Source organism: Sturnus vulgaris, chromosome 5 (assembly GCF_052056855.1).
Source record: "Sturnus vulgaris isolate bStuVul1 chromosome 5, bStuVul1.hap1, whole genome shotgun sequence".
Taxonomy (NCBI): Eukaryota; Metazoa; Chordata; class Aves; order Passeriformes; family Sturnidae; genus Sturnus; species Sturnus vulgaris.
In genome coordinates this window covers 36182199-36203308 of record NC_142247.1, presented here as the reverse complement: position 1 = coordinate 36203308, position 21110 = coordinate 36182199, and the positions used below count along the sequence as shown (strand labels likewise).

Sequence of the window (21110 nt, the reverse complement as noted above, 5' to 3'; positions counted from 1 at the left end):
AACATCAACTTGAAAAGTATGCTCTTCACGCAGTAATAGTGCTGCTGTGGTGTTCCTGCTGAAACACTAAAGAGAAATGAAGAGAAGGCTGATGAAGGGGAAGGGTCTTGCAGCAGACTTATGGCATCTCATGCATCCACACATGACGCTGAGCAGGTGGAGAAGAGTGGTTTGGAAGGAAGACGAATGAGGAAACACGAGTCACTCTCATTACCACTCCAAAAGATATGGACTTGCCTTTCCAGTTCCTTGGCTTGGCACTTGCGAATTTTCACTTCCTTCAGATACAGCTCCTTGTACTTTTCCACTTCTCCCTGCGCACATTGAAAAGTACTGTCTTGTTGGGTGTGTTTTATCCTGTACAATTCACATTCAAGAGCTCCAATTCTGTCATTTAGCTGGTTTCTCAGAGAAGCAAGATGACTTACTCTGATGTGTTCTAGTCTGTCCTGGGAGGCTGCCTGTGCCTGAAAGAGACAGTGCACCTTCAACGACCACCAAGAAAAAGAGAACTCTCGCCACCTGTCAGTTGCACGTACCCAAGTTCAAGGGCCCAACTTGGCTCAGAGAGGCACCTGTGCCTCCTCCCTACCATCAGTAATCAAGGCACTACTACTACTACTACTACTACTACTACTACTACTACTACTACTACTACTACTACTACTACAAGGATTTACTACTGTAGTTCTTTTCACTGAGGATGAAGCCCAAATCAATACTAGTATACAAAGCTACTAAAGCAAGGGCACTATCTCTGTAGGGCACGGCATAGAAAACACCCAAAGGCCACTTGCTATGAAAGCCAGGTAGGTCCTCAGCTGCTTTCTGAGCAGCCTCTATTCAGCAGAATAGAGCAGGAACTGATGTCCCCTAGTTCTCTGGGAAAACCACACCATAATATTTCCCTATAGAAATAGGCAACTATGCTCAGGAGTCACAAAAAGAAATTTATGAGCAGCTTACTGAAGTAGTGGCTTGCAGGTCTCTCTGCAGGGCTTCAATCCTGTAGCTTTGTTGCTGGACAGTTGCTTCTAAACTGCTCTTTTCAAATGCAAGGCTTAAGAAGAAAGAGAGGTCTTATTATAAAAATCTACCAGGGCACCAATTCCAAAAGAACAGAGGAAAACATTCAAAATCAAAAGCATCGTTCAACACCATATTGATTGGCTGTGATATAATAAGGCTAGCTAGCTATCTATGGTGTGGTTCCCAACAAACTTCTGCAAGCAACAGACACTTGGTCCCACTGTGTTGTTCTCTGACCGTTGCACGTGTTCTTCCAGTCGTTTCACAGTCTCCAAATATTCTGACAGCTGGTCCTGCAATTTCAGGGCACAAGCTGTTGTTTCTCTTTCCTTCTCATCCAAGGCAGATGTCAAGTTCTGAATGCAACGCTCAGAATTTCGGTGTTTTTCTTCCACATCCAGCAACTGTAAAGTCACAGAAAGAATCCACGGTCATCACCTGAGCTTTTAGACACAGGAGTCAGCTGCTGCCCAAGGATTCACGTGCTGCAGATATCTGCCCATACCCTCTGCACAAAGAACTGTAATCATCTCAAGCACCTTCAAAGCTTACTAGCAAATGAACACAAGCTGTGTTACTTCCTATTCTTCTACAGCAGCCTCTCCCATCCCTCCACAGATTTTCTAGAGCACAGTTCTAAGCACTGACACTGCTGCTCCAAGCCTTTTGGGGACCTGTGATGCTGCTCGCTGTGTTCACTTGATTTGCTACTGCATGAAATCATGAACTAACATGCGTTTATTCCTAATGAAGGAAGGAATCTTGGATGTGTCAGAGGAAAACTGCACCAGTGGACCTGCTCTGGAGCACAGCACGCTGCCAGAGGAGCCTGGGGAGTTTTCTCAAGTGGCAGAGAAGTCAAATGCAGCACTGAGAGAGGTGCCCAGCTCCCGATGACTGGGAAGCATTGGATCCCTGGGGAATGGCAGCTTTGCCTCAGTGTGGTGGGGCCAGGAGGGACTGCAGCAGTTGTGTCCCAGTGAGCAGCATTTCAGCAAAGGCTCCCAGGTGAACTGCGCCGTCAGACCTGCTCTGGAGTTGGGAATCAGGCCGGGCTGCTTGGGGAGTGTTCTGAAACCAGGAAGACCTCAAATGTAGAGCAGAGAGAGGAATGCCATGTCCCTGACCATGAAACAGGGAAACCCTGAGGAGAGGCAGCTCGACCTCAGCATGGTGGGGAAGGGGGGGAGTGTAGGGGCAGGAGGGACAGAGGCAAATCAAAGCCCAGTATAATCACTACTTTCCTAGGTCTCTTTCCTTCTGCTTCCTGGGATAATGTCTCATCCTTTTTCAGGATGTATTGGAAGAAATAGGCATCCACAACTTGATTCAAAAGGCACAGGCTTTCCCTAACTCTGCTCAAACCCTAGCCAATTCCTCATGCAACTACAGGTTGCCTTTCTCAAGGATAGCTTTGTGGCTCGTAGTACGTGCCAGTGAAGCTTTGGATGTGCATTACTCTAGAACCGCACTGCAACCGTCTGCTGCAGCTGTGGCATTGAGTCCTAGGGAAATGGGGTTCCTCAGGCATGATGTTTTTCTCCGAGCCTATTATGGGTGCTTCTACTTCTTCAGTTGCAGAATTATGCCTGTCTTCAGAATGAATTCAAACTAAGAAATGCTGCTGGCCACCAACAGGTAGCCAACAAAACAATGAACTTTCTCTCCTCCTTTTCCAGCTAAGTAGTTCCATGCTGCCAGGGGGAAGCAGGGAAAACTTCACTGCTTCTATTCAAGACTAGAAATGCTGCTCAAATACCACTTGCTGTGAAAACCAGGCATGCCCTCATCCTCAGCTAATTTCTGAGCAGTCTTTATTGAGGAGAATGCAGGAACCAAGCTCTCCTTGGCTCTCCAGGAAAACCTCACCATTGAATGTGCCCACACAAATAGGTAACTAGGCTCAGGAGTCATTAAAAGAGAAATTAATGAGCAGCTTACTGAGGCAGAGGCTTGCAGTTCTCTCAGCAGGGCTTCCATCCTGTTGCTCTGTTCGTGGACAGTGGCTTCCAATCTGGTATTTTCAATTTCAAGGCTTAAAAAAATCACACGTCTTATTGCCTCACCACAACAAGCACCAATCCCAGATAAACAGCATGAAGTTACAGAACCAAAAGAAAAGAGTAGCACTCAAAATCAGAGTATCTATCCTGTGGTTTCCACCCAACCTCTGCAAACAACAGACAATGCATCTCACTGTGTTCCTCCCTCACCATTTCACGTGTTCTTCCAGTTGTTTCACAGTAGTTTGGTTCTCACAAGATGCTGACAGCTGGTCCTGAAGTTCCTGGGCAGCAGCTAGCCCTTGTCTTTCCTTCTCATCCAAGGCAGCCATCAAGTTCTGAATACAACACTCAGAATTTAGGTATTTCTCTTCCACCTCCCGCAACTGTAAAGTCACAGAAAGAATCCACGGTAGTCACCTGAGCTTTTCGACACAGGAGTCAGCTGCTGCCCAAGGATTCACGTGCTGCAGGTATCTGCCCATACCCTCTGCACAAAGAACTGTAATCATCTCAAGCGCCTTCAAAGCTTACTAGCAAATGAACACAAGCTGTGTTACTTCCTATTCTTCTACAGCAGCCTCTCCCATCCCTCCACAGATTTCCTAGAGCACGGTTCTAAGCACTGACACTGCTGCTCCAAGCCTTTTGGGGACCTGTGATGCTGCTCGCTGTGTTCACTTGATTTGCTACTGCATGAAAGCATGAACTAACATGCGTTTATTCCTAAAGAAGGAAGGAGTCTTGGATGTGTCAGAGGAAAACTGCACCAGTGGACCTGCTCTGGAGCACAGCACGCTGCCAGAGGAGCCTGGGGAGTTTTCTCAAGTGGCAGAGAAGTCAAATGCAGCACTGAGAGAAGTGCCCAGCTCGTGCTGCGTGGGAAGCGTTGGATCCCTGAGGAATGGCAGCTTTGCCTCAGTGTGGTGGGGCCAGGAGGGACTGCAGCAGTTGTGTCCCAGTGAGCAGCATTTCAGCAAAGGCTCCCAGGTGAACTGTGCCGTCAGACCTACTCTGGAGTTGAGAATCAGGCCGGGCTGCTTGGGGAGTGTTCTGAAACCAGGAAGACCTCAAATGTAGAGAAGAGAGAGGAATGCCATGTCCCTGACCATGAAACAGGGAACCCCTGAGGAGAGGCAGCTCGACCTCAGCATGGTGTGGAAGGGGGGGAGTGTAGGGGCAGGAGGGACAGAGGCAAATCAAAGCCCAGTATAATCACTACTTCCTTAGGTCTCTTTCCTTCTGCTTCCTGGGATACTGTCTTGTTCTTTTTCAGGATGTATTGGAAGAAATAGGCACCCACAACTTGATTCAAAAGGCACAGGCTTTCCCTAACTCTGCTCAAACCCTAGCCAATTCCTCATGCAACTGCAGGTTGCTTTTCTCAAGGTTAGCTTTGCGGCTCATAGTAAGTATACCAGTGAAGCTTTGGATGTGCATTGCTCTAGAACTGCAGCTGTGGCATTGAGTCCTAGGGAAATGGGGTTCCTCAGGCATGATGTTTTTCTCCGAGCCTATTATGGGTGCTTCTACTTCTTCAGTTGCAGAATTATGCCTGTCTTCAGAGTGAATTCAAACTAAGAAATGCTGCTGGCCACCAACAGGTAGCCAACAAACCAATGAACTCTCTCTCCTCCTTTTCCAGCTAAGTAGTTCCATGCTGCCAGGGGGAAGCAGGGAAAACTTCACTGCTTCTATTCAAGACTAGAAATGCCGCTCAAATACCACTTGCTATGAATGCCAAATCCTCGGCTACTTTCTGAGAAGCCTCTTTTCAGGAGAATGCAGAGCTCCCCTTAAGTCTTCAGCGAAAGTCCACATTCAAATTTCCTCAGAAAAATAGGTAACTAGGCTCAGGAGTCATGAAAAGGGAAATTAATGAGCAGCTTACTGAGGCAGAGGCTTGCATTTCTCTCAGCAGGGCTTCAATCCTGCCGCTTTGTTGGTGCACTGTGGCTTCCAAGCTGGTGTTTTGAATTTCAAGGCTTAAAGAGAAATACAAGTCTTATTAAAGAAAATTCTCTAAGGAGAGCATCAATTCCAGATGTACAGTGTGAGCAAACAGAATCAAAACCAAGAGAGTCCTTCAAAATCAGAGCATGTGTCCTGTTGTTTCCTCCCAATTCCTTCAAGCAACAAGACCCCTCGGCTGACTCTGTTCCTCCCTCACCGTTTCACGTGTTCTTCCAGTTGTTTCACAGTAGTCTGGTTCTCAAAATATGCTGACAGCTGGTCCTGCAGTTCCTGGGCAGCAGCTAGCTCTTCTCTTTCCTTCTCATCCACGGAAGCCATCAAGTTCTGAATACAACACTCAGAATTTTGGTATTTTTCTTCCACCTCTCGCAACTGAAAGTCACAGAAAGAATGCACAATCATCAGGTGACCTTTTATACACAGAATTCAACTGCTGCCCAAGGATTCACGTGCTGCAGATATCTGCCCATACTGCAGCAGTTGTATCCCAGTGAGCAGCATTTCAGCAAAGGCTCCCAGGTGAACTGCACCGTCAGACCTGCTCTGGAGTTGGGAATCAGGCCCGGCTGCTGGGGGAGTGTTCTGAAACCGGGAAGATCTCAAATGTAGAGCAGAGAGAGGAATGCCATGCCCCTGACTGTGATGTAGGGAACCCCTGAGGAGAGGCAGCTCTACCTCAACATGGTGGGGAAGGGGGGGAGCGTAGGGGCAGGAGGGACAGAGTCAGAACAAAGCCCAGTATAATCACTACTTCCTTAGATCTCTCTCCTTCTTGCTCTCAGGATACTCTTTTTTCCATTTTCACGATCAACAGGAAAGGGTCAACCACCCCACGATTTATTCCTGTACGGATAAGCTTTCCATACCTCCGCTTTAACCTTCTCCAACTCCTCCTGCAGGCGCAGATTGTCTTCCTCCACATCAGCCTCATGGCTTGTAGTAACCACAAGAGCAGTCCTAAAGCATCCAGAATTTGATAAACACATCCATTTCAGCATAGTTTTTCCCTGATTGCTCCCAAATCAACTCTTTCCCCTTTTCCAATAAGCACAATGAAAGGAAAGCCAAGTACATGGAAGCTTGGAGAATTCAGCTCACAAGAGACCTCAGGACGTCTCCAGTCCCACTGCCTCCCCAGTGCAGCCTTGACTACGACATAAGGTCACGCCACTTAGGGCTCCTTCTGCTGCTCTTCAAAATCCCCCTGCATGCACCTGCACAAACTCCTGGGCCAAGCTATTCATCTTTTGTCTTTTTATGTGGTTGGAACCCATCATTTCTCCTTGGACAAGCTTCTTCTCTTACTCCCAGTGCTCCCATTCATACCACTTAAGGCACCAACTGTTCCTTTGCTTAAAAACCCCTCTCCTGCAGAGTAACCTTGCTGCTGAGCTAATGACCCTGCCCGACCTCTCTTCCTCCCATTTACTGCTGCTGCAATCCTGTGCTGATCAGGCACAGGGCACAGGAGAATGGCTGAGGTCTGAGCAGCTGCCAAACAGCCCTGCAGAGAGACCACGGCTAAGTGGAAGGCCGGCAGCACACACTTCCAACAGCTCTCGAGCCACCCAGGCAGCTCCAAGCCGTGAAAAGCTCTGGAGTTCACTCTCCCAGTTGACAGGACAAATCTCGCTGTTCAAGCCATTAGCTTGAACGCCATCCCACACAAGCCCTTAAGAGCGGTGCGGTGCTTCCACATGGCATGCAAAGCTGCCCCGGGGGGCCTTGGTCGCACCATGCCGATGCTCTCCTTCTGCCTTTTCCTTACGAGAAGCCTGCCGAGGCCTAGCGGCGTTTGGCTCAGAAAATGCCACGGCTGCGCCTGCCAGAAGCAGCCAAGGTGTCCCCTCAGTGGCCCACAGAACTGACCGCCTCTGCTGCTCTGGCGGGTCGATGCCGACTCTCTTGAAACACCAGCGCCACCGTCTCAGCCAGGCCAGGTGGCCGCGGGCAGCCGCGCGGTGCAGCCTGCCCTGGACCTCGCCATTGAGCTCGGGGGCACCGGTGGCGGCGGCACAGGGCTGCCCAGACGGGCTATTGGATGGCGACTGCTGTCGCCTGCTGCTGAAGAGCCCCCCGACTCTCTTCTTCAGGGCGTGCCACGACATGGCCCTGCGGGGGGGATCCAGCAGCCGGAAGCACCCGGCGGGCTGGTGCCTCCAGGTGTGGCTGGGAACACGGGACGGGGAAAACGAAGGGGACGAGGACAGGCACTAGGCGCAAGGCAGACGAAGTCGCCCCGCGCAGTGGCTGCGGCCACGAGCCTCCGAGACGGCGGCAGGGACGCGCAGTGCTCCCAGAGCGGGACGGGCCGCTGCTCCCGGAGAGGGTTGGGCAGCTCTGAGCGCCGGCTCCGGGCAACAAGAGAACCGCGGCCCCTGCGCGTCTGCGGCGTCACAACGGCCGGCAGCAGGCGGGGGATTGACCGGTGGTGTAAAAATACGGCACGGGCACGGCACAGGCACAGACAAAAACACAGACATGGCACAGGCACCGGCCGGCTGTGAGGGCGGGGCTGCCCGCGGCCCGTGAGGCGGCCGGCGGCACTGTGCTCTGCCTCGCTTCGGGCTGCCCTGGGGCACGGCCCGGGCTGCTCCGGCCGGGCCCGAGGCTGCGGCAGGCGCTCGAGCAGCTCTCGCCTCACCCCCTCTGGGTTCTTCCCACAGCGCATGGCCAGGGTGCTGCTGGGCACACGTCCTCGAAATGAAGCTGTGGGAATGTGTGATTTGTGTCACGAGGCGATAGTAGAAATAGAACCGTGCGACTGCTGTATGCTAAGTGGAAAAAGTGTCTGGGATGATCATAAGAGTCACTTTTAAGAAAGCCAAAGAAAGCATGGAACAATGTCTGCTTGCATCGAAATAAGGAACTCGTGCTTTGATTTGCTAGCATAGAACAAAGAATAAGCACATTGTGAAAACTGTATTCAGCAAATAAGTGTAGTTATATAAACAGCTGAGACCTATGCACGCGGAGAGAAAAGGTCCCGAGAAAGACATTGAGGAAAACGACCAGCCTTCACCCAAAAGACCACCGAAAGAGGGCAAGCGACCCCCTAGCAACAGCCAGCGCCTGCACAGAAGATGACTATCAACGTGAAATCAAGAATTTGCAGAAACCAAAAGCCATATCTGTAACCCGTGTTGGAGGATTGCGTGTCTCAGTAGTGTCGACTCTGAGGCTTTGAAGGGGACTGGGAAGTTAGCGTGCATGCTGCAGACAGTGACTTCAGCAGCTTTTGCTGTAAGTGGAGAGCTGCAGCTGTGGGGGTGCTTCTGCTGTGCTGCCTCTGGAGCCTTCCACAGCCATTGGGTACTTGCTGAGTCAAGTGGGGGCAGTTTTACCGGCTCCCTGTGCAGCCTGACACACCATATGCCATGCACACAGTAGGATTAACAGCCAGCTTTCCATTCAGAACGTACAAGGGATTTCTTTTGGCTTCCTCCTCTAAGTCATGAGCAAGAAATGTCCTTTTCTTTTCAATACAGTGAAAGAGTTACTGTGTGAGATTGGCTCAGTTGGTCAGAGAAGGGTGCTAACAGCACCAAGGTTACGGCTTCAGTCCCTTCACGGGCCATTCACTTAAGAGCTGGACTTGATCCATCCTTGTGGGTCCCTTCCAACTCAGAATCTTCTGCGATACTCTGATTCCGAGGAGGCTTACTAGCATATTCAGAACCGCTCACACTTTCTGGGCTACCAATATACAGCTACCATGGAAATAAACTCTCTGTTATTGTGGAGTTATGTAGGTTGCAATTGGGTAAGTTACTTCTGGCAGCAATGATGGCAGAACTCATCTTTATTCCAATCTTATTCATTCTGAAAAGTGCTGAATGTTCAGAATCCAACTGCCTTAAGGCTATGCATTCTTCTTCAATGGAGAGTCTATCAGTGATTCCAGTAGTGGTAGTGAAATAATGAGCTCAAATGCTTTGTAGGGTTAGACCTATGGCTGGGTTTGATGCACCCGTACAGTGAACTTAACACATCATTTATTCTGAGTCTACAGTGCACAGATCAGCCCTGCCAGGAGGTGTGCTTGAGTACAGAGAATGTGTGAGAGATATTCTGATGGAGAGGTACAGGAGCCTTCATCATCCTTCCAGCAGTGAACAACTATACAAATGAGAGAGGAGGCAGAAAGTTAATGATGGCATTATTCACTTTGTTGTCTGATGAAATAATTTTGTTGGGCTCACAGTTTTTGCCAGCTGTGTTTCAGATACTGATAAATTTGACTTTGGAATAGGCTGAGATGTGGTTTTCTACAGACACTGAGGGAGAGAACCAGGATTGCTCCCAGAAAAGTCCCCTGAAAGCTTCCATCGGTAACCGGTTTTTCTGTGACCCTCACACACGGATTGTTAGCCTTTTTTCAAGTTCAAGCTAGTTTCAATTTCTTGAAAGACTGAGACTTTCTGAAATAATTATGCAGACTTGACGTTTAAAATCAAGCCAGCACCAGATAAAAAAGAATCAGTGCTAAATCAAAATACAAATGCAAGTGACCTGCTCATATTGCAGTCTTTGATCAAACTGTTAAGCAGCCAGGTTTCATTGGCTTACATGGCATCACAGAGTTTACTGCTGCTTCTTACATCATTTGCCTTTACTTCGACTTTACAGTACTGTTGCTCCTTAGCTGAGCTCTCATTCTCAATTATGTGAAGAACTCGTGCAATGCACTGCTGAATTACACTTGTTAGCTTCCAGAGGGCATTTGGGATTGACAATCCATGCATTCGCTAATATATGGAACTCTGAAGGCGACCACCTGGAGACGAGGTGGAACATGATTGTAACGCGCTCTTTGCCAACTCTACTTCGCTGTATGCGCAGAGAGTGAAGTGTCAAAGTTCTAATGCCTGCCTTCATGCATTTGAGGAGATGAGGACTGGTTAGATGGACTTGCATAGATATCTGCTTCCCAGCAAGACCTGGGAATGGTGTTTCTTCTTGACTTCCAGGTCTCAAACATCTCGAAGCATGAAAATAACACTGGGAACGTTCCAAACACCTTGAGTGGAAGGGTGAGAAAGAACAAAGGGAACACTTTTGTAAAAACACAGAACATGAGGGACGCAAGATAATGAAGCGGGGAGAAGGGAAACCATAGATGCTCTATAGAAGCCAAAAACGTCCGGAGCCTTTCCACAGTGTTTCATTCAAAACATGTAATTTTTGGTTAAAACGTCAGGGTACTTGTTTGTTGCTCTGCAAAGAGGATTCTGGTCCAAATGAAACTTTTTTGAAGATGCAGAAAATCCAGTTTCAAGTTCAGCAGTGGCTGTGGGAAAAACAGACAAGATGCCTTATGTTACTTTTACAGCATAGAGGAAGAAATAAAGCACTGTAAGATTTTACGTAACTTGAGAGTCTCTAAACCCAAACAAGACTTTTAAATTTCCAAGGACACCAAACAAGGGAAGTGCTGGGCAAAAAGGAAGAAACACATTTTGAGCACATTTAAGTATCAGTCAACAGCATTTTTAAAGCTAGTGACAGACATTCTGGAGGCTACACAGTGGACATCTTCCAAGAGTCCACACGACTCCAGTGGCCCCTAAGAGCGCTTCTTAACGTAGCCCCTGCGGAGCTCTTCAACCTGAAGTCTTTGCTTTCCTTCAACGTTCCAAGCCCTGCTTTACTGGAACACTACAACTACATAGCTGCAGTCCCTGCAAAGCAGTGACTCTGGAGGAGCAGCTATCATGAAGCAGGTGGATCTCCTCTTTGGACGCCTGGCCTCAAACTGTAGAGAGTGTTTTATGCTGCATGTCGCAAGCAGAAATTAATCTCCATGCTTTGCAGAGGAAGTTGAAAAGAAGTCAAGACTTAGGAACAGTCACCTTTTTAGTTCAAAACGCTCCGAATGTAATGACACATTACCTTTTTCCAGTTCCTTCATGATTTTTTCCTCCTGTTCCTGTTGTACCTAGAATTATACATCAAATATACAGTGAAGATATAATATCACCCCAATGTAGCAGCTAAAATTCCTAAAACATTCTTACACCCATCACAGACAACGCAATGAAACCTAAAAATATCATGCAAACGGAGATTCTTGGCCTGTGATGGCCAAGAAGATGCCAAAGGCCTTGGACCACGTGAGCTATGTGGAAAGGCTGAGAGAGCTGTGAATGTTTCTTTCCTGGAGTAGACAAAGCTCAGGCAACCTTGTCAGTGTGTATTAACTACCAGGAGGGGGGAGTAACAGAGATGGAGCCAAACTCTTCTCAGTGGTGCCAAAAGAACTGAGTTCCCCCAAGCCTCAAGTGTTTTTCAAGCGTGGACAAGCAGCAGTAAAATCCTGGGGAAAAGGGATCCCCCTAAAACGTGACATGAGACATGGGGAGCGGAAGGAAGAAGGAAATCTAAGGAAGCTTAGACCAAAAGATGACTTAAAGCAGCACCAATCCTAAGCAAAGCTGCAGTAGTTGAGCTGTTGGAAGAAAACACTTTCCCCGGTTTAGGAAGCTTTCACAATAAGCAGAAGGTGTACAGGAGCCTCTGCAACATGTGAGGATTTATCACGAGAAGAAAAAGGTCTTGTTTGCCTCTTCTTTCTTTCGGTAACATGTTGTGATTCTCATCCCGCCCGAGAAAAGAGAAATAGGTGGAAATGAAACCAACACATGGATTTCTCTGGAAAGGAATGAAAAGGCCTTTGCATGAAAATCCACCTTTGAGGACTCTGACAGTGTCTCCACTGTCCTCCTGCCCCCTCTGGAGAAGGCATCGAGTACCAAGGCCTGAACAACAGGCCCTGACTGAGGCCCGGAGCCAAAGCTGACCTACAGATGGACCTTCCAAGCAAATGTTATCTATAGATATTTGCTCCCTAACAAAGCTTATATGTGTGCATTTATTGGCAGAACATGTATTTATCTTTCCGCATCTAGAAACGTGATGAGGCCACATCTGGCCTACCCAGGGGGATATAGGTTCAAAGACAGCTCCCTGGGTTCCTCTGTGAGCCCTGGCCAGGCTCTGGGAGAAAGCCAACAGCAGAATTAAATCCCACATTCTGTCAGCTTGTTTGTTTAACAGCATAAAAGCTGGGCTACTGTCACAGCCAAGTTGGGAGAGCCTGGTGGCCTGCAAGGTGGACGCACCGCAGGAGTTCCCGGTTACCCTGGTTCTCCAGTCCTTCACTGTGACACCTTCCCCCTACAGCTGAGGTGTCCCAGACTTGGACAAAGTATTGCAGTAACTGGTGATGCCTCTTTCTTTATCACGCTAGGCATTCTTTTGTAGTAATCATTAGGTGCATTGCTTAGCCTGTCCTTTAGAATTCTTTGCTAATGATGATGTGCTTTGATTAGCTTAGCATATCCTTGCGGAATTCTCTGCAGTTTTACTGCAGAATTTTCCTGAATTCCACTATTCCTCAAGTCGCTGTCTGTCCTGAGCAGGTACCTCTCACTGCTTAGCTCTTCAGGCAGTAACATGCTGGGTCACTTGCAGCACTCACCATCTCTGTCATTCTGTTTCACGAAGTGATGTTGACTTACTACTTCCCCACGGAGCTTCTTGCGCACAGAGTACGCTGCATCCTCTAAGACTCCATGAGATGATACTCAGAGTCTAGGAACTCAACTTGAGAGCAGTACTGCTACTGCACACGCAGCTGCTGTTGCTACCCAGAACTTTCTGACTGTCAGGACAGGCAAGGGCAGAAAAGAGCCTTCTCCTCTACTTTAACCAAGTTCCATGAGAAGAGATGAAATCCATACATAGGGTGCCATCTTACAGAAGCTGAACTACCACAGCAGCCGTAACTTCACAACGACATCAAGCACAGAACTCCTCAGCAGCAAGTCACTCTTTCACTCCGGGAAAAGGGCAACTTCAAAGCGTTTCCGGCTTTAGGCCAATGTGAATGCATCAGTAAGATTTGGAATCAAATCCTAGCAGCACAAATAGACAAAACATTTCCAGTAGCACTCCAGCTTAAACCCTACAGGCTACAAACCTTGTCACATACCTGGCTGCAGAAAAGAGAGAGAGAAGAATTTTGGTTAAGGAGCTGAAGAAGAAAGAAAAAGAGCCTGAAGTTCAAAGGTCTTCAGTGAGACACAAGAACATGGCCTGCCTGTACATGAGGCAAGGAAAAAAGCTCACTATAGACAGACCACTAAAATGCAAGAGGGCAGATGGAAAATGAAAGCAGAAGAGGAACAGAAGTTGAGAGAGAGCGTAGGCAGCTGACATTCCCCTACTCACAATCTGTAGGGAAACTGGTTTCATAAATCCACCAGTTCACACTGGTTGCAGCTCGCAGAGTTCACTATTCTGGTCCACGTCAAAGAAACTCACATTCATTTGCACCAGCCTTTGGCACAGCTGTTAGCATTGAAGCTTGACAGTTTGAAAATATAACAAGCGGCCTTGAGTCCCAAAATCTTCTTGCAATACTTGCAGCAGACAGACATTGCCTGCCTTGGGCCATGCACCACAGACTCACCTTTCAAATTCTGGTACACAGACCACTAACGGTTATTCCTATGTATGACTCAGACTTTCACATTTTTACAACCCTGATGACCAAAGGTCTTCAGCCTTGCAACGTACAGTTGTGCACTGTTCTAAGGATTAGCAGTTGCTTTGGCCTATTAGACAATCGAGCATGGAACAAGAAATGGATTTGAACTTCAGGCTAAGAGGGAGAACCTTGCCTACTCTTGCTACTCTTCAGCAGCAGTCGAGAATGGTCTTTCAAAATGCTTACCTTGGCCACAGAGGCTGCAAGCCTCTTTCTCGATGATAAGATCTTCTCACATTGGCTTAGGAAGCTTCCTCCTAGACTGACACTTCTATCCACTCCTGAACTGTTGCCACAATGTCCCAGTGCAGTTGAACACAGAACTGGAGTCGCAGCCAGACCTCCGCTGACAACGCTGCTGCTGATGAACGATTTGCTTCGATGGCGCTTCTGGAGGAGCTTAGCGTTGGCTTCCTCAAGTCTCTCGTTAGCTCTGAAACATTCCGAAGCACACAAACATGGCTAGTAGCACTTTCCCAGAATTACTCTCCAGGGCCTTGACTATTACTTGACTCCTGAGATGAAGAGCCTCCAAAAAATAGCACATCACTTGACCTGAGCTTGTTTGGAGGGCCTGTTTCTAAGACGTTACACTAGGTGCAAGGAGCAGCAAGTGTCACCAATGCTTAGGACTGCTCAGCATGAGGGCTTCAAAGCCTTCTGTGAAAGCCATGTGTTTACATAGAGCTGCTTCTGGAAGGCACATCACCTCCGTAACAACTCGGGGCTGGCCCCATTCCCAAAGGAAGCTCAAAGCTCAGAGCCACTGCTTAAACAGAAGCCAAAAATGATAATTTCTATTTTTCCTTCACAGAATCCAGTTCTGTTCTATGAGGGGCCTATTCATACTCAAAGAGTAACGGACATGAAATCAATCTTTTGTGTGGTACGCAGGATGAAGAGATTACAGAGACTGGTAAAAAAGCTACCCGTTAAAACAACATCAACTTGAAAAGTATGCTCTTCACGCAGTAATAGTGCTGCTGTGGTGTTCCTGCTGAAACACTAAAGAGAAATGAAGAGAAGGCTGATGAAGGGGAAGGGTCTTGCAGCAGACTTATGGCATCTCATGCATCCACACATGATGCTGAGCAGGTGGAGCAGAGTGGTTTGGAAGGAAGACGAATGAGGAAACACGAGTCACTCTTATTACCACTCCAAAAGATATGGACTTGCCTTTCCAGTTCCTTGGCTTGGCACTTGCGAATTTTCACTTCCTTCAGATACAGCTCCTTGTACTTTTCCACTTCTCCCTGCGCACATTGAAAAGTACTGTCTTGTTGGGTGTGTTTTATCCTGTACAATTCACATTCAAGAGCTCCAATTCTGTCATTTAGCTGGTTTCTCAGAGAAGCAAGATGACTTACTCTGATGTGTTCTAGTCTGTCCTGGGAGGCTGCCTGTGCCTGAAAGAGACAGTGCACCTTCAACCACCACCAAGAAAAAGAGAACTCTCGCCACCTGTCAATTGCATGTACCCAAGTTCAAGGGCCCAACTTGGCTCAGAGAGGCACCTGTGCCTCCTCCCTACCATCAGTAATCAAGGCACTACTACTACTACTACTACTACTACTACTACTACTACTACTACTACTACTACTACTACAAGGATTTACTACTGTAGTTCTTTTCACTGAGGATGAAGCCCAAATCAATACTAGTATACAAAGCTACTAAAGCAAGGGCACTATCTCTGTAGGGCACGGCATAGAAAACACCCAAAGGCCACTTGCTATGAAAGCCAGGTAGGTCCTCAGCTGCTTTCTGAGCAGCCTCTATTCAGCAGAATAGAGCAGGAACTGATGTCCCCTAGTTCTCTGGGAAAACAACACCATAACATTTCCCTATAGAAATAGGCAACTACGCTCAGGAGTCACAAAAAGAAATTTATGAGCAGCTTACTGAAGTAGTGGCTTGCAGGTCTCTCTGCAGGGCTTCAATCCTGTAGCTTTGTTGCTGGACAGTTGCTTCTAAACTGCTCTTTTCAAATGCAAGGCTTAAGAAGAAAGAGAGGTCTTATTATAAAAATCTACCAGGGCACCAATTCCAAAAGAACAGAGGAAAACATTCAAAATCAAAAGCATCGTTCAACACCATATTGATTGGCTGTGATATAATAAGGCTAGCTAGCTATCTATGGTGTGGTTCCCAACAAACTTCTGCAAGCAACAGACACTTGGTCCCACTGTGTTGTTCTCTGACCGTTGCACGTGTTCTTCCAGTCGTTTCACAGTCTCCAAATATTCTGACAGCTGGTCCTGCAATTTCAGGGCACAAGCTGTTGTTTCTCTTTCCTTCTCATCCAAGGCAGATGTCAAGTTCTGAATGCAACGCTCAGAATTTCGGTGTTTTTCTTCCACATCCAGCAACTGTAAAGTCACAGAAAGAATCCACGGTCATCACCTGAGCTTTTAGACACAGGAGTCAGCTGCTGCCCAAGGATTCACGTGCTGCAGATATCTGCCCATACCCTCTGCACAAAGAACTGTAATCATCTCAAGCACCTTCAAAGCTTTGCTTCTACTAGCAAATGAATATAAGCTGTGCTACTTCCTATTCTTCTACAGCAGCCTCTCCCATCCCTCCACAGATTTCCTAGAGCACAGTTCTAAGCACTGACACTGCTGCTCCAAGCCTTTTGGGGACCTGTGATGCTGCTCGCTGTGTTCACTTGATTTGCTACTGCATGAAATCATGAACTAACATGCGTTTATTCCTAAAGAAGGAAGGAGTCTTGGATGTGTCAGAGGAAAACTGCACTAGTGGACCTGCTCTGGAGCACAGCACGCTGCCAGAGGAGCCTGGGGAGTTTTCTCAAGTGGCAGAGAAGTCAAATGCAGCACTGAGAGAGGTGCCCAGCTCCCGATGACTGGGAAGCATTGGATCCCTGGGGAATGGCAGCTTTGCCTCAGTGTGGTGGGGCCAGGAGGGACTGCAGCAGTTGTGTCCCAGTGAGCAGCATTTCAGCAAAGGCTCCCAGGTGAACTGCACCATCAGACCTACTCTGGAGTTGAGAATCAGGCCGGGCTGCTTGGGGAGTGTTCTGAAACCAGGAAGACCTCAAATGTAGAGCAGAGAGAGGAATGCCATGTCCCTGACCGTGAAGCAGGGAACCCCTGAGGAGAGGCAGCTCGACCTCAGCATGGTGGGGAAGGGGGGGAGTGTAGGGGCAGGAGGGACAGAGGCAAATCAAAGCCCAGTATAATCACTACTTCCTTAGGTCTCTTTCCTTCTGCTTCCTGGGATACTGTCTTGTTCTTTTTCAGGATGTATTGGAAGAGATAGGCACCCACAACTTGATTCAAAAGGCACAGGCATTCCCTAACTCTGCTCAAACCCTAGCCAATTCCTCATGCAACTACAGGTTGCCTTTCTCAAGGATAGCTTTGTGGCTCGTAGTACGTGCTAGTGAAGCTTTGGATGTGCATTACTCTAGAACCACACTGCAACCGTCTGCTGCAGCTGTGGCATTGAGTCCTAGGGAAATGGGGTTCCACAGGCATGATGTTTTTCTCCGAGCCTATTATGGGTGCTTCTACTTCTTCAGTTGCAGAATTATGCCTGTCTTCAGAGTGAATTCAAACTAAGAAATGCTGCTGGCCACCAACAGGTAGCCAACAAACCAATGAACTCTCTCTCCTCCTTTTCCAGCTAAGCAGTCCCATGCTGCCAGGGGGAAGCAGGGAAAACTTCACTGCTTCTATTCAAGACTAGAAATGCCGCTCAAATACCACTTGCTGTGAAAACCAGGCATGCCCTCGTCCTCAGCTAATTTCTGAGCAGTCTTTATTGAGGAAAATGCAGGAACCAAGCTCTCCTTGGCTCTCCAGGAAAACCTCACCATTGAATGTGCCCACACAAATAGGTAACTAAGCTCAGGAGTCATTAAAAGAGAAATTAATGAGCAGCTTACTGAGGCAGAGGCTTGCAGTTCTCTCAGCAGGGCTTCCATCCTGTTGTTCTGTTCGTGGACAGTGGCTTCCAGTCTGGTATTTTCAATTTCAAGGCTTAAAAAAATCACACGTCTTATTGCCTCACCACAACAAGCACCAATCCCAGATAAACAGCATGAAGTTACAGAACCAAAAGAAAAGAGTAGCACTCAAAATCAGAGTATCTATCCTGTGGTTTCCACCCAACCTCTGCAAACAACAGACAATGCATCTCACTGTGTTCCTCCCTCACCATTTCACGTGTTCTTCCAGTTGTTTCACAGTAGTTTGGTTCTCACAAGATGCTGACAGCTGGTCCTGAAGCTCCTGGGCAGCAGCTCGCCCTTCTCTTTCCTTCTCATCCAAGGCAGCCATCAAGTTCTGAATACAACACTCAGAATTTAGGTATTTCTCTTCCACCTCCCGCAACTGTAAAGTCACAGAAAGAATCCACAGTTGTCACCTGAGCTTTTCGACACAGGAGTCAGCTGCTGCCCAAGGATTCACGTGCTGCAGATATCTGCCCATACCCTCTGCACAAAGAACTGTAATCATCTCAAGCACCTTCAAAGCTTTGCTTCTACTAGCAAATGAATATAAGCTGTGCTACTTCCTATTCTTCTACAGCAGCCTCTCCCATCCCTCCACAGATTTCCTAGAGCACAGTTCTAAGCACTGACACTGCTGCTCCAAGCCTTTTGGGGACCTGTGATGCTGCTCGCTGTGTTCACTTGATTTGCTACTGCATGAAATCATGAACTAACATGCGTTTATTCCTAAAGAAGGAAGGAGTCTTGGATGTGTCAGAGGAAAACTGCACTAGTGGACCTGCTCTGGAGCACAGCACGCTGCCAGAGGAGCCTGGGGAGTTTTCTCAAGTGGCAGAGAAGTCAAATGCAGCACTGAGAGAGGTGCCCAGCTCCCGATGACTGGGAAGCATTGGATCCCTGGGGAATGGCAGCTTTGCCTCAGTGTGGTGGGGCCAGGAGGGACTGCAGCAGTTGTGTCCCAGTGAGCAGCATTTCAGCAAAGGCTCCCAGGTGAACTGCACCATCAGACCTACTCTGGAGTTGAGAATCAGGCCGGGCTGCTTGGGGAGTGTTCTGAAACCAGGAAGACCTCAAATGTAGAGCAGAGAGAGGAATGCCATGTCCCTGACCGTGAAGCAGGGAACCCCTGAGGAGAGGCAGCTCGACCTCAGCATGGTGGGGAAGGGGGGGAGTGTAGGGGCAGGAGGGACAGAGGCAAATCAAAGCCCAGTATAATCACTACTTCCTTAGGTCTCTTTCCTTCTGCTTCCTGGGATACTGTCTTGTTCTTTTTCAGGATGTATTGGAAGAGATAGGCACCCACAACTTGATTCAAAAGGCACAGGCATTCCCTAACTCTGCTCAAACCCTAGCCAATTCCTCATGCAACTACAGGTTGCCTTTCTCAAGGATAGCTTTGTGGCTCGTAGTACGTGCTAGTGAAGCTTTGGATGTGCATTACTCTAGAACCACACTGCAACCGTCTGCTGCAGCTGTGGCATTGAGTCCTAGGGAAATGGGGTTCCACAGGCATGATGTTTTTCTCCGAGCCTATTATGGGTGCTTCTACTTCTTCAGTTGCAGAATTATGCCTGTCTTCAGAGTGAATTCAAACTAAGAAATGCTGCTGGCCACCAACAGGTAGCCAACAAACCAATGAACTCTCTCTCCTCCTTTTCCAGCTAAGCAGTCCCATGCTGCCAGGGGGAAGCAGGGAAAACTTCACTGCTTCTATTCAAGACTAGAAATGCCGCTCAAATACCACTTGCTATGAATGCCAAATCCTCGGCTACTTTCTGAGAAGCCTCTTTTCAGGAGAATGCAGAGCTCCCCTTAAGTCTTCAGCGAAAGTCCACATTCAAATTTCCTCAGAAAAATAGGTAACTAGGCTCAGGAGTCATGAAAAGGGAAATTAATGAGCAGCTTACTGAGGCAGAGGCTTGCATTTCTCTCAGCAGGGCTTCAATCCTGCCGCTTTGTTGGTGCACTGTGGCTTCCAAGCTGGTGTTTTGAATTTCAAGGCTTAAAGAGAAATACAAGTCTTATTAAAGAAAATTCTCTAAGGAGAGCATCAATTCCAGATGTACAGTGTGAGCAAACAGAATCAAAACCAAGAGAGTCCTTCAAAATCAGAGCATGTGTCCTGTTGTTTCCTCCCAATTCCTTCAAGCAACAAGACCCCTCGGCTGACTCTGTTCCTCCCTCACCGTTTCACGTGTTCTTCCAGTTGTTTCACAGTAGTCTGGTTCTCAAAATATGCTGACAGCTGGTCCTGCAGTTCCTGGGCAGCAGCTAGCTCTTCTCTTTCCTTCTCATCCACGGAAGCCATCAAGTTCTGAATAGAACGCTCGGAATTTTGGTATTTTTCTTCCACCTCTCGCAACTGAAAGTCACAGAAAGAATGCACAATCATCAGGTGACCTTTTATACACAGCATTCAACTGCTGCCCAAGGATTCACGTGCTGCAGATATCTGCCCATACTGCAGCAGTTGTATCCCAGTGAGCAGCATTTCAGCAAAGGCTCCCAGGTGAACTGCACTGTCAGACCTGCTCTGGAGTTGGGAATCAGGCCCGGCTGCTGGGGGAGTGTTCTGAAACCGGGAAGATCTCGAATGTAGAGCAGAGAGAGGAATGCCATGCCCCTGACTGTGATGTAGGGAACCCCTGAGGAGAGGCAGCTCTACCTCAACATGGTGGGGAAGGGGGGGAGCGTAGGGGCAGGAGGGACAGAGTCAGATCAAAGCCCAATATAATCACTACTTCCTTAGATCTCTCTCCTTCTTGCTCTTAGGATACTCTTTTTTCCATTTTCACGATCAACAGGAAAGTGCCAACCACCCCACGATTTATTCCTGTACGGATAGGCTTTCCATACCTCTGCTTTAACCTTCTCCAACTCCTCCTGCAGGCGCAGATTGTCTTCCTCCACATCAGCCTCATGGCTTGTAGTAACCACAAGAGCAGTCCTAAAGCATCCAGAATTTGATAAACACATCCATTTCAGCATAGTTTTTCCCTGATTGCTCCCAAATCAACTCTTTCCCCTTTTCCAATAAGCACAATGAAAGGAAAGCCAAGTACATGGAAGCTTGGAGAATTCAGCTCACAAGAGACCTCAGGACGTCTCCAGTCCCACTGCCTCCCCAGTGCAGCCTTGACTACGACATAAGGTCACGCCACTTAGGGCTCCTTCTGCTGCTCTTCAAAATCCCCCTGCATGCACCTGCACAAACTCCTGGGCCAAGCTATTCATCTTTTGTCTTTTTATGTGGTTGGAACCCATCATTTCTCCTTGGACAAGCTTCTTCTCTTACTCCCAGTGCTCCCATTCATACCACTTAAGGCACCAACTGTTCCTTTGCTTAAAAACCCCTCTCCTGCAGAGTAACCTTGCTGCTGAGCTAATGACCCTGCCCGACCTCTCTTCCTCCCATTTACTGCTGCTGCAATCCTGTGCTGATCAGGCACAGGGCACAGGAGAATGGCTGAGGTCTGAGCAGCTGCCAAACAGCCCTGCAGAGAGACCACGGCTAAGTGGAAGGCCGGCAGCACACACTTCCAACAGCTCTCGAGCCACCCAGGCAGCTCCA

The 21110-nt window shown here is 48.1% G+C and overlaps 2 protein-coding genes across 7 annotated transcripts; both read right to left on the bottom strand.

The window, feature by feature from the left end:
• Window positions 1–128: 128 nt before the first annotated feature.
• LOC148223660 (ankyrin repeat domain-containing protein 26-like) lies at window positions 129–6004 on the bottom strand. Of its 4 annotated transcripts, XM_088165441.1 has the most exons (9): window positions 5873–6004; window positions 5203–5378; window positions 4924–5017; window positions 3243–3418; window positions 2971–3064; window positions 1267–1433; window positions 967–1060; window positions 429–467; window positions 129–314 (listed from the first exon to the last, which is right to left on the bottom strand). In XM_088165441.1, the coding sequence occupies exons 1-9, from the start codon at window positions 6002–6004 to the stop codon at window positions 129–131; spliced, it is 1158 nt and encodes a 385-aa protein (XP_088021567.1). The 4 variants fall into 4 exon arrangements, with proteins under 4 accessions (XP_088021567.1, XP_088021565.1, XP_088021568.1 ...); XM_088165439.1 differs by having other exon boundaries at window positions 129–467; XM_088165442.1 differs by lacking the exon at window positions 429–467.
• A 1963-nt stretch (window positions 6005–7967) lies between these two features.
• LOC148223659 (ankyrin repeat domain-containing protein 26-like) lies at window positions 7968–20860 on the bottom strand. 3 transcript variants are annotated; one of them, XM_088165437.1, is made up of 12 exons: window positions 20396–20860; window positions 19726–19901; window positions 19447–19540; window positions 17743–17918; window positions 17471–17564; window positions 15760–15926; window positions 15460–15553; window positions 14925–14963; window positions 14734–14810; window positions 13744–13990; window positions 10899–10944; window positions 7968–10296 (listed from the first exon to the last, which is right to left on the bottom strand). In XM_088165437.1, the coding sequence occupies exons 1-12, from the start codon at window positions 20525–20527 to the stop codon at window positions 10175–10177; spliced, it is 1464 nt and encodes a 487-aa protein (XP_088021563.1). In that variant the 5' UTR covers window positions 20528–20860; the 3' UTR covers window positions 7968–10174. The 3 variants fall into 3 exon arrangements, with proteins under 3 accessions (XP_088021563.1, XP_088021562.1, XP_088021564.1); XM_088165436.1 differs by having other exon boundaries at window positions 14734–14963; XM_088165438.1 differs by lacking the exon at window positions 14925–14963.
• Window positions 20861–21110: the final 250 nt, after the last annotated feature.

What these genes read in the sequence shown, in the direction of transcription:
- LOC148223659 (XM_088165436.1), bottom strand. Translation starts at nt 20,527, where the DNA reads ATGCTGAAATGGATGTGTTTATCAAATTCTGGATGCTTTAGGACTGCT. An exon ending in CTGGAAGAACACGTGAAATG is followed by an intron (nt 17,565 to 17,742) that starts GTGAGGGAGGAA and finishes GATTTTTTTAAG; the next exon opens with CCTTGAAATTGAAAATACCA. An exon ending in TTGCAGCCTCTGTGGCCAAG is followed by an intron (nt 10,945 to 13,743) that starts GTAAGCATTTTG and finishes GTATAATTCTAG; the next exon opens with GTACAACAGGAACAGGAGGA.
- LOC148223660 (XM_088165439.1), bottom strand. Translation starts at nt 6,004, where the DNA reads ATGCTGAAATGGATGTGTTTATCAAATTCTGGATGCTTTAGGACTGCT. An exon ending in AAATGCAAGCCTCTGCCTCA is followed by an intron (nt 3,419 to 4,923) that starts GTAAGCTGCTCA and finishes GTGACTTTACAG; the next exon opens with TTGCGGGAGGTGGAAGAGAA. An exon ending in CTGGAAGAACACGTGCAACG is followed by an intron (nt 1,061 to 1,266) that starts GTCAGAGAACAA and finishes TTTCTTCTTAAG; the next exon opens with CCTTGCATTTGAAAAGAGCA.